The sequence below is a fragment of the Salmo salar genome, chromosome 13 (assembly GCF_965601325.2).
Source record: "Salmo salar chromosome 13, fSalSal1, whole genome shotgun sequence".
NCBI lineage: Eukaryota > Metazoa > Chordata > Actinopteri > Salmoniformes > Salmonidae > Salmo > Salmo salar.
This window is the reverse complement of record NC_138303.1, coordinates 98,541,609-98,554,524: the sequence shown is the minus strand read 5'-3', so window position 1 is coordinate 98,554,524 and position 12,916 is coordinate 98,541,609. Positions and strand designations below refer to the sequence as shown.

The 12,916-nt window shown below is 44.1% G+C and overlaps 1 protein-coding gene across 1 annotated transcript in view; it reads left to right on the top strand.

Annotated features, from left to right (window-relative positions):
- LOC106568302 (zinc finger SWIM domain-containing protein 6) overlaps positions 1–9,156 on the top strand; it is a 63,898-nt gene extending 54,742 nt beyond the window's left edge. Inside the window, exons 13-14 of the mRNA XM_014138514.3 lie at positions 4,459–4,540; positions 4,737–9,156. Coding sequence (XP_013993989.2) covers positions 4,459–4,540; positions 4,737–5,599 — 945 coding nt within the window. The 3' untranslated portion in view covers positions 5,600–9,156. The remainder of the gene's footprint in view (positions 1–4,458; positions 4,541–4,736) is intronic.
- The last annotated feature ends 3,760 nt before the right edge of the window (positions 9,157–12,916 follow it).

Genomic DNA, 12,916 nt, shown 5'->3' with positions numbered 1-12,916 from the left:
AGCATTATTTGGACAGTATTGTACTACAGGAAGTAGTATATTGCTATCATAATGGCGAGGAAAAAGGCAATTAACAAAGGAAGACAGACCATTATAACCCTTAAATGTGTAGGTGTTTCCTTTCGAGAAATTGCAAAGAAAGCCAAGGTGTCACCATCAAAAAGCACTTGAAACTTTGACAGGAAGAGGTCTGGCAGACCCAAAGCCACAACAGAATCAGAAGACATGTTTCTGAGAGTCAACAGCTTGGGTGATAGTCGACTCACAGGACATCTTCTTCAAGCACAGCTTAACACTGGTCGAAGTAATCAAGTCTCAGTTTCAACTGTGAAGAGAAGACTTCGAGCTGCATGTTTGACAGGTCGAGTGGCAGTAAGAAAGCCATTGCTAAATATGAAAAAGAGGCTTGCCTGGGCCATGAAGCACTGCCAATGGACTACTGAAGACTGGCAGAAGGTCTTATGGACTGATGAATCAAAATGTGTAATCTTCGGTTCATCACGCAGGGTTTTGGTACGCCGTTGAGTAGGCGAAAGGATGGTTCCTCAGTGTGTGACACCAACTGTCAAACATGGAGGAGGAAGCGTGATGGTCTGGGGCTCTTTGCTGGATCCAGAGTCGGCGACTTGCACGGAGTGAGTGGCACCCTGAACCAAAACGGCTACCACAGCATTTTTCAGTGGTGTACGTCTAGTTGGTCAGGGGTTCATCCTACAGCAAGATAATGACCCAGAACATACTCCCCAGGCTATGTCAGAACTACCTTAGAAGAAAAGAACAAGACGGAAGGCTTCAAATCATGGAATGGCCTGCACAGTCTCCAGACTTAAACCCCATTGAGCTGGTTTGGGATGAACTGGGCAGAAGGGTGAAAGTAAAGCAACCTACAAGTGCAACACATTTGTGGGAACTTCTGCAACAGTGTTGGGAAGGAATTTCCGAGCAATATTTGATTTCCATTGTAGAAAGAATGCCACGAGTGTGTCTGCAAAAGGTGGCTACTTTCAGTCAAAAATGTAGATTGCATTCTGTTAAACAAAAAATAAATCATGTAATTGTTTTGTTTATTTGTTCTATGCTTTAATTTGAGTACGTTAAGACATTAAACTGTGTGAATTTCAACAACAAAAAATGTAGGTGTTCTAAAACTTTTGACCGGTAGTGTACATACATACATACATACATACATACATACATACATACATACATACATACATACATACATACATACATACATACATACATACATACATACATACATACAGTTGAAGTCGGAAGTTTACATACACCTTAGCCGAATACATTTTAAACTCAGTTTTTCACAATTCCTGACATTTAATCCTAGTTCAAATAACCTGTTTTAGGTCAGTTAGAATCACCACTTTATTTTAAGAAGGTGAAATGTCAGAATAATAGTAGAGAATGATTTATTTCAGCTTTTATTTCTTTCATCACATTCCCAGTGGGTCAGAAGTTTACATTCACTCAATTAGTATTTGGTAGCATTGCCTTTAAATTTAACTTGGGTCAAATGTTTCGGGTAGCCTTGCACAAGCTTCCCACAATAAGTTGGTGTAATAAGCTGGTATAACGGAGTCAGGTTTGTAGGCCTCCTTGCTCGCCCACGCTTTTTCAGTTCTGCCCACAAATTTTCTATAGGATTGAGGTCAGGGTTTTTTGATGGCCACTCCTATACCTTGACTTTGTTGTCCTTATTTTGCCACAACTTTGGAAGTACGCTTGGGGTCATTGTCCATTTGGAAGACCCATTTGCGACCAAGCTTTAACTTCCTGACTGATATTGCTTCAATATATCCACATAATTTTCCTGCCTCATGATGCCATCTATTTTGTGAAGTGCACCAGTCCCTCCTGCAGCAAAGCATCCCCACAACATGATGCTGCCACTGCTGTGCTTCACGGTTGGGATGGTGTTCTTCGGCTTGCACGCCTCCCCCTTTTTCCTCCAAACATAACAATGGTCATTATGGCCAAACAGTTCTATTTTTGTTTCATCAGACCAGAGGACATTTCTCCAAAAAGTACAATATTTGTCTCTATGTGCAGTTGCAAAACATAGTCTAACTTTTTTATGGAGGTTTTGGAGCAGTGGCTTCTTCCTTGCTGAGCAGCCTTTCATGTTATGTCGATATAGGACTCATTTTACTGTGGATATAGATACTTTTGTACCTGTTTCCTCCAGCATCTTCACAAGGTCCTTTACTGTTGTTTTGGGATTGATTTGCACTTTTTGCACCAAAGTACTCTAGGAAACAGAACGCGTCTCCTTCCAGAGCTGTATGACGTCTGCATGGTCCCATTGTGTTTATACTTGCGTACTATTGTTTGTACAGATGAACATGGTACCTTCAGGCGTTTGGAAATTGCTCCCAGGGATGAACCAGACTTGTGGAGGTCTACAATTTTTGTTCTGAGGTCTTGGCTGATTTCTTTTGATTTTCCTATGATGTCAAGCAAAGAGGCACTGAGTTTGAAGGTATGCCTTGAAATACATCCACAGGTACACCTCCAATTGACTCAAATGTTGTCAATTAGCCTATCAGAAGCTTCTAAAGCCATGACATAATTTTCTGGAATTTTCCAAGCTGTTGAAAGGCACAGTCAACTTAGTGTTTGTAAACTTCTGACCCACTGGAATTGTGATACATTGAAATAATCTGTCTGTAAACAATTGGTGGAAAAATTACTTGTCATGCACAAAGTATATGTCCTAATTGTCTTGCCAAAACTAAAGTTTGTTAACAAAGATATTATGAAGTGGTTGAAAAACGAGTTTTAATGACTCCAACCTAAGTGTATGTACACTTCAGACTTCAACTGCATATACACTCAGCAAAAAAAGAAACATCCTCTCACTGTCAACTGCGTTTATTTTCAGCAAACTTAACAAAATAAGTACATATTTGTATGAACATATCAAGATTCAACAACTGAGACATAAACTGAACAAGTTCCACAGACGTGACTAACAGGTATGGAATAATGTGTCCCTCAACAAAGGGTGGTCAAAATCAAAAGTAACAGTCAGTATCTGGTGTGGCCACCAGCTGCATTAAGTACTGCAGTGCATCTCCTCCTCATGGACAGCACCAGATTTGCCAGTTCTTGCTGTGAGATGTTACCCCACTCTTCCACCAAGGGACCTGCAAGTTCCCGGACATTTCTGTTGGGAATGGCCCTAGCTCTCACCCTCCGATCCAACAGGCTCTTCGCTAGCCGTAGCAGAACACTGACATTCCTGTCCTGCAGGAAATCCTACACAGAACGAGCAGTATGGCTGGTGGCATTGTCATGCTGGAGGGTCATGTCAGGATGAGCCTGCAGGAAGGGTACCACATGAGGGAGGAGGATGTCTTCCCTGTAATGCACAGCGTTGAGATTGCCGGCAATGACAACAAGCTCAGTCTGATGATGCTGTGACACACCGCCCCAGACCTTGACGGACCCTCCACCTCCAAATCGATCCCACTCCAGAGTACAGGCCTCGGTGTAACGCTCATTCCTTCGACAATAAATGCGAATCCGACCATCACCCCTGGTGATACAAAACCGCGACTCGTCAGTGAAGAGCACTTTTTGCCAGTCCTGTCTGGTCCAGCGAAGGTGGGTTTGTGCCCATAGGTGTTGTTGTTGCCGGTGATGTCTGGTGAGGACCTGCCTTCCAACAGGCCTACAAGCCCTCAGCCTCTCTCAGCCTATTGCAGACAGTCTGAGCACTGATGGAGGGATTGTGCGTTCCTGGTGTAACTCGTGCAGTTGATGTTGCCATCCTGTATCTGTCCCGCAGGTGTGATGTTCGGATGTACCGGCCCTGTGCAGGTGTTGTTACACGTGGTCTGCCACTGCGAGGACGATCAGCTGTCCGTCCTGTCTCCCTGTAGGGCTGTCTTAGGCGTCTCACAGTACGGACATTGCAATTTTTTTGCCCTCGCCACATCTGCAGTCCTCATGCCTCCTTGCAGCATGCCTAAGGCACGTTCACGCAGATGAGCAGGGACCCTGGGCAGCTTTTTTATTTTGGTGCTTTTCAGAGTCCGTAGAAAGGCCTCTTTAGTGTCCTAAATTTTCATAACTATGACCTTAATTGCCTACCATCTGTAAGTTGTTAGTGTTTTGACGACCGTTCCACGGGTGCATGTTCATTAATTGTTTATGGTTCATTGAACAAGCATGGGAAACGGTGTTTAAACCCTTTACAATGAAGATCTGTGAAGTTATTTGGATTTTTACGAATTATCTTTGAGAGGGTCCTGAAAAAGGACATTTATTATTTTTTTGCTGAGTTATTTATACACACACACACACACACACACACACACACACACACACACACACACACACACACACACACACACACACACACATATATATGCATGCACGCAAGCAAGCAAACAAACACACCTCCCTAACCTGTACCTGTTCCTTTCTTCCCTGAAGGTGATGAGAATGACTCTGTCCACGTTGAACTGGAGGAGGAGAGAGATGGTACGGTGGCTGGTCACCTGTGCCACAGAAGTTGGTGAGTTACTATTCAAATGCTGTTTTCCAGTGTGTGAGGCTGCCGAACAGAAGTATCCTGTTGTTGAATGGGTTCCGATTTCCAATCTACATAATGTCAACTGTGGTGTATCAACTGGGGTGTATGGTGATGTATGTGTGTGTAGAACATATTTTCATGACCTCACCACCTTCTCCTCTGCTCTCCACTGCTGTAGGTGTGTATGCGTTGGACAGCATCATGCAGAGTTGGTTCACCCTGTTCACCCCGACCGAGGCCACCAGCATCGTGGCCACCACCGTCATGTCCAACACCACCATCGTCCGGCTGCACCTGGACTGTCACCAGCAGGAGAACCTGGCCTCCTCCGCCCGGACACTGGCCCTCCAGTGTGCCATGAAGGACCCCCAGAACTGTTCCCTCTCCGCCCTCACCCTCTGTGAGAAGGACCACATCGCCTTCGAGACAGCCTACCAGATCGTTCTGGACGCGGCCGTCACGGGGATGAGCTACACACAGCTCTTTACGATAGCCAGGTACATGGAGCACAGAGGATATCCCATGAGGGCATACAAGCTGGCCACGCTAGCCATGGCCCACCTTAACCTCAGCTACAACCAGGACACCCACCCAGCTATCAACGACGTGCTGTGGGCCTGCGCTCTGAGTCACTCTCTGGGGAAGAATGAGCTGGCTGCCGTCATCCCCCTGGTGGTGAAAAGTGTGAAGTGCGCCACTGTGCTGTCAGACATTTTGAGACGGTGCACATTGACCACGCCGGGCATGGTGGCGCTGCACAGCCGCAGGAACTCTGGGAAGCTGATGTCGCTGGACAAGGCTCCACTCAGGCAGCTGCTGGACGCCACCATCGGAGCCTACATCAACACCACGCACTCTCGCCTCACGCACATCAGCCCGCGCCACTACAGCGAGTTTATAGAGTTCCTCAGTAAGGCCAGAGAGACGTTCCTCATGGCCCAGGACGGACACATCCAGTTTACCCAGTTCATAGACAACCTCAAACAGATCTACAAGGGCAAGAAGAAACTCATGATGCTCGTACGGGAGAGGTTCGGTTGACGAAAGACTAAACTTAAAAACTATTGTGATTGGTCGATGGATCTATTGAGATGGAGATTGAGAGCGATCACGCCCCCTTTTACTTGATTCTGCCTTTGTATCCCTTTTAACTTAAAAAGTGATGGAAAAAGTGAAAGAAAAACCTGAAAACAACAAAGGCCACATCGGTATTAATGTGTATAGACCCTATTTAGTTCACAAACAAGCGAACAAAAAATACAATTGTCATGTTGTGGAAGTGTGTGTGTGTGTGTGTGTGTGTGTGTGTGTGGCGTGTCCCTTTATGTATAAAGACAGTGTGAAAGAGTGTAAGAGAGAGAGAGAGAGAGAGAGAGACTAAAGAGAAAAATAAAATCTTTTTACACTGAGTATATGTTGTCCAGTGGCGAGATGTCCACATAGCACTCCTGTCCCCCTCTGTTCAAATGCTCACAGCTCAGAGACAATGAGACAAACAAGGCTTAAAACCAAACAGAGCAACTCCATCAGACGTGACCAGTACCTCGTACGGAGCCAGCTTTATTCCCCCCTTGTCCTTAGCCCTTCCTTCCCCCACTCAGTGTAGTCAGTGTGTGTTAACAGTTAAATAACAACACAAACAGTTCACTATCCAGTTCAGTCTTCAATTTCTTGTTTTTTTTCTCTTTAGTAACAGGGATCACCAACTCCAGGCTGACTGTCTGCTGTGGCTTTAGTAACAGGGATCACCAACTCCAGGCTGACTGTCTGCTGTGGCTTTAGTAACAGGGATCACCAACTCCAGGTTGACTGTCTGCTGTGGCTTTAGTAACAGAGATCACCAACTCCAGGTTGACTGTCTGCTGTGGCTTTAGTAACAGGGATCACCAACTCCAGGCTGACTGTCTGCTGTGGCTTTAGTAACAGGGATCACCAACTCCAGGCTGACTGTCTGCTGTGGCTTTAGTAACAGGGATCATCAACTCCAGGTTGACTGTCTGCTGTGGCTTTAGTAACAGGGATCACCAACTCCAGGCTGACTGTCTGCTGTGGCTTTAGTAACAGGGATCATCAACTCCAGGTTGACTGTCTGCTGTGGCTTTAGTAACAGGGATCACCAACTCCAGGCTGACTGTCTGCTGTGGCTTTAGTAACAGGGATCATCAACTCTAGGCTGACTGTCTGCTGTGGCTTTAGTAACAGGGATCACCAACTCCAGGTTGACTGTCTGCTGAGGCTTTAGTAACAGAGATCACCAACTCCAGGCTGACTGTCTGCTGTGGCTTTAGTAACAGAGATCACCAACTCCAGGTTGACTGTCTGCTGTGGCTTTAGTAACAGAGATCACCAACTCCAGGTTGACTGTCTGCTGTGGCTTTAGTAACAGAGATCACCAACTCCAGGTTGACTGTCTGCTGTGGCTTTAGTAACAGAGATCACCAACTCCAGGCTGACTGTCTGCTGAGGCTTTAGTAACAGGGATCATCAACTCCAGGTTGACTGTCTGCTGTGGCTTTAGTAACAGAGATCACCAACTCCAGGTTGACTGTCTGCTGTGGCTTTAGTAACAGAGATCACCAACTCCAGGTTGACTGTCTGCTGTGGCTTTAGTAACAGGGATCACCAACTCGAGGCTGACTGTCTGCTGTGGCTTTAGTAACAGAGATCACCAACTCCAGGCTGACTGTCTGCTGAGGCTTTAGTAACAGGGATCACCAACTCCAGGCTGACTGTCTGCTGTGGCTTTAGTAACAGAGATCACCAACTCCAGGCTGACTGTCTGCTGTGGCTTTAGTAACAGGGATCACCAACTCCAGGCTCACTGTCTGCTGTGGCTTTAGTAACAGGGATCACCAACTCCAGGTTGACTGTCTGCTGAGGCTTTAGTAACAGAGATCACCAACTCCAGGCTGACTGTCTGCTGAGGCTTTAGTAACAGGGATCACCAACTCCAGGCTGACTGTCTGCTGTGGCTTTAGTAACAGGGATCCCCAACTCCAGGTTGACTGTCTGCTGAGGCTTTAGTAACAGGGATCACCAACTCCAGGCTGACTGTCTGCTGAGGCTTTAGTAACAGGGATCACCAACTCCAGGCTGACTGTCTGCTGAGGCTCTGCAGTGTTGTTTACCCTGATGCTTTAGACACGTGCAGAAACACATAGTAACGGACACATTCAGAAACTCATGCAGTTCCAGAAACAACCTGTAAACACACACTTGCAGAAAAACACAATTATACTGTCATAGTGCTTGCGCTTGTGGAAACTTAGCAACTATCAACATACATTCTCAGGGATTTCTCAACAAAAAAAGCAAAGGAAAATAAAAAAGAGAGAATGAGAGCATTTTATTGTACTGTATATATGATAGTATATGTCTGAATATTGAAAACAAATGTATACGTTAACTAATTTATTAAATCATATTCTATGTAATGCAAAATACTTGAAGCTGCAGTACCATGGTTTTTATAACCAAAACATATCAGAAGGACTTTTAAAACGTGTCGCGTTGCGTCATCAGGGGCCAGGACAATGGTCAAAGGTTAGGGGTCATCTCAGTAGGACTGTTAGCTGGGCGACCCCGGAGAGACAGACAGACTGACATCCACTGGACTGCTTGACAGGATCCGGCTGTTTGCAAAAAATGACATGGATGTTGTATTTTGTATGGACCAGCAAAATATATGTATCCTCCAGTTGAACACAGTTGTATTGGGCAGCGTGGTATAAGAGGAGAGAAAGAGAGAGAAACTGCCCAGGAGCCCGATCAGTGAGCCTTAGCATTACAAATGGAGAACTCCGGCCCAGTGCCTACGAAGCCGTGAAATGTAGATCCGACATAATCCCTGACTCTTTACTAATAATTAGCATAGTAATATGCTGTGGTGAAATTTGGTTTGTTCACGCATCATGTCTCCTTCCACAGTGTTCAAGTCACAAAAAAGAATCTCCATTATATGCACAACAACAAATGAAAACATGTACATGCCTCTACAACGAACCTACAACATGCCTCTTCTGTCGACTCCTTGACTGTGCAGGACGGAAAGTTGCTATGTTGGTCTTGACTGTTCAATTTTGTTTTGTTACGCTTTTTTATATGTTTCTCCTTTTTTAACTTTTTAGTTATCTCTCTAGAATTATTCAACGAGAACAGCCTTCTTTCTTGCCTTGTCTTAACGCTTTAAAACAACCAAACGGGAGTTCTGACTACCAAACTTTGTTCATTGAATTGAAAAAGCCAACCGACTTTGGTTACAACTTTTAGTGTCTTTTCATTTTTAGCGGAATGGTTCTGTGTTCTGTGCTTTAAAAAGCCCTTCTCCTCTGTTTGTTTTGGGGTGTCTCTTGTCCCCTCCTCCCCTAGAGGTTTGTCCATAGGTCCTTTGTCCAGAGACAAATATCGTTCATGTTCCATTTTATTTATTATGATAGGTAAACGATTGTACTTCTTCAACCGTGTCAACATTGCTCATGATGTTAAAATTCAGATTTGATACACCAATATCAATTTATTTATGTAACTAAATCACTGTTTTATAAACTTGTTAATGATTGAACTTTTTTGTTTTAATTAAAATTTGTTTTTTGAGAGGAGATCTTGTGTAGTGTTTAATTGCATTTATTTTTGAAGGTTCCTAGTTCTGCTATTTTACACACTGCATCATCAGTGGAAAAAGGAGAAACACTGTTTTCCTTTCTTTTATCCCAGAATGTAAGTGAGTGAAACGCTGGACCTCTCCTGGGAAACGATGAATCCACTGAGAGTAGTAGTAGAAAGGAAAGGTTTTTTTTCCCTGCTCACTTGTTTCCTCGAAACAGTGTTAGTGTTTAGTGTATTTGGGGAGTATTCCAAGTGTTCTGTTCTTTATCACTCCTGATATTCCGTGATGTTTCTAATAGAGAGATGTAAACATTCCACTCCAGATGATTCTGTGGAATTCAAAAGTAGTATTTCCCCTAGATCTTTTTTTGTGATACAGGCTGGACACTTTAGTTTACTTGGTTAGATGACGATAGGAAGATTCCTTCCTCTTCCTGTCTTTTATCGTTAACAGCATCTAGGGGGGCTGTAGAGGGGACAGGAAGTTTGAGTTGGAACCACAAAGAGAGGGGGATGGAGGAACAGGAACAGCCCCAATTACTCTAAACAATTTCAAATCAAACTTTATTTGTCACATGCGCCGAATACAACAAGTGTAGACCTTACCATGAAATGCTTACTTACAAGCCCTTAACCAACAGTGCAGTTCAAGAAGTAATATTTACCAAATAAACTAAAGTAAAAAAGTAACATAACAATAACGAGGCCATATACAGGGGGTACTGGTACCAAGTCAGTGTGCGGGGGTACAGGTTAGAGGTAATTTACACATGTAGGTAGAGGTGAAGTGACTATGCATAGATAATAAACAGCGAGTAGCAGCAGTGTAAAAACAAATGGGGGGGTGGGTAATGTAATAGACCGGCGGCCATTTTTGATTAGTTATTCAGCAGCCTTATGGCTTGTCTTATTGTTGACAATGTTTTGACCCCCTCGCCCCCAGTAGTCGTTCCATTCAAATCAATCACCACTGTCTGGATTTACTACCTGTGAAGTGTTTTGTGTGTATCAGTTCTGACCACAGTAAATCCCCAAGCTTACAATGAACTCTACTGAACAGGAACCAGATAAAAAAAAAAAAAAAGTTGGGGTTGAGATTAGGCCTATATATCTCCGCCTTCCTATGTATTTGGGAGAGCAAGATAAGACTGACCTCTTATACATGTCCCTGAAACAGGGAGAAAGGTCTGTACCTGACTAGTCAGGACCAGAGTCAGGACTGAGCTGTCCCCTGTCAGGACTCTAACATGCACTATTATATAGATATACTCCAAGATGTAGTCCCCCCCTTCTCAGAAGGTGTTAGAGAAACTGAGACTGGGGGTTTTCATGATAAATGAGCGTTACATACACACACACACACTTTGAATCGTACAGATGTACTTCTACATCTTCATTGTTTGGGGTTTTAGGCTGGGTTTATGGATAAGCACTTTATGACATGCTGATGTAAAAAGGGCTTTTAAATACATTTTATTTTATTTACAGTATCCACGTCAGTGAGTGTATCTCCTGTATAAATAGCCAGGCAGTGGAATGTTTCTGTAAGCCCATATCTGGCACCAGAGATCAGCTGGGACACACACACACACACACATCCTGGCTGAACCAGACCATGATCCCATTCCTGTTCTCGTTCCCGGGAATGCCACATGGTTCCCAGTCCATCTGGGACGGCAATGTTCTTTCTCTGCATCTGTCTTTCTCTCTCTCTCTCCAGATTTCTGTTCTCTCATTACCTCTGGAAGAACAAACTGTTACAGCCTTGACCAGAGAGAAGTTTGTGTTTAAAGCTAAGGTAATATCACCTCTCAGTACTGGCAACTATAGCTGAGGTAATATCACCTCTCAGTACTGGCAACTATAGCTGAGGTAATATCACCTCTCAGTACTGGCAACTATAGCTGAGGTAATATCACCTCTCAGTACTGGCAACTATAGCTGAGGTAATATCACCTCTCAGTACTGGCAACTATAGCTGAGGTAATATCACCTCTCAGTACTGGCAACTATAGCTGAGGTAATATCACCTCTCAGTACTGGCAACTAATCTACTGTTTCTCCATCTATTCTTGGGGGATCCTGAGGGTGCACACATTTCTGATCCAGCCCAGCACTTACTCATCTCATTAAATTGGTTCAAATCCTGTGTCTGCCGTCACACCCATCAGTCACTTCCCATCCTGTCTCTCATGGTGATGCGTCTCCTTCCTGCTACAGAAACAGCTGGTCAGAGAGGTAAGGAGAGAGGAGCTTTGATCTGTCTGTCAAGGGTCAACTTTATCCTACTCCTTTACATCACCACAGAGACTGTCCAGACTCCAGAGGAAGGAGACTCCGTATCCATTTCAGTCTAACGACCACTGCACTAGTGGATGTCTGCATTCCACTTCCTCTCTGGACAGGAAATGACCCGTTGTAAAAGTCTGGTGTTGATGGACACGTCTTGTTTTGTGATTTGTTTCACAGCAGTGCTTTGATACTTTATCAGGAGACAGCCAGCCCCTAAACACAACATTCTCGAACGAGGCGGAGAGCTGTCTAGCAAAGGTGGAATGGAGCCCCTACTGTGAGACTGCTACTGACATTATTGGAGCTGTGCTGCTTGTTCAGACTTTTGAGTATGATTCTATCGATTGACGTGGCTGTGGAATATTTTCTTCTTTTAACATTCCCTCTCAACTAAGCCATTCTCTGATCATGTCAGATCTAAGGCATTCTCTGATCATGACCGTTCTAAGGCATTCTCTGATCATGACCGTTCTAAGGCATTCTCTGATCATGACCGTTCTAAGGCATTCACTGATCATGACCGTTCTAAGGCATTCTCTGATCATGACCGTTCTAAGGCATTCTCTGATCATGACCGTTCTAAGGCATTCTCTGATCATGACCGTTCTAAGGCATTCTCTGATCATGACCGTTCTAAGGCATTCTCTGATCATGTCAGATCTAAGGCATTCTCTGATCATAACCGTTCTAAGGCATTCTCTGATCATGACCGTTCTAAGGCATTCTCTGATCATGACAGTTCTAAGGCATTCTCTGATCATGACCGTTCTAAGGCATTCACTGATCATGACCGTTCTAAGGCATTCACTGATCATGACCGTTCTAAGGCATTCTCTGATCATGTCAGATCTAAGGCATTCTCTGATCATGACCGTTCTAAGGCATTCTCTGATCATGACCGTTCTAAGGCATTCTCTGATCATGACAGATCTAAGGCATTCTCTGATCATGACAGATCTAAGGCATTCTCTGATCATGACAGATCTAAGGCATTCTCTGATCATGACAGATCTAAGGCATTCTCTGATCATGACAGATCTAAGGCATTCTCTGATCATGACAGATCTAAGGCATTCTCTGATCATGACAGATCTAAGGCATTCTCTGATCATGTCAGATCTAAGGCATTCTCTGATCATGACAGATCTAAGGCATTCTCTGATCATGACAGATCTAAGGCATTCTCTGATCATGACAGATCTAAGGCATTCTCTGATCATGTCAGATCTAAGGCATTCTCTGATCATGTCAGATCTAAGGATACTGCAGGTAGGAAAGAAAAGCCGTTCTAATCGTACGTATACAACTAGGAGCTGAGCAATTTTACCTGCCAGCAAAAAGTACACATACAAAGCAGCATAACCATTGATTGTTCAAAAGTGTGAATGTGTGATCTTTCTTTTGTAATTTAAAATTGATTTACTTTTTCTCAGCTGGCTTGACCCCATTGTTTTGATTCTA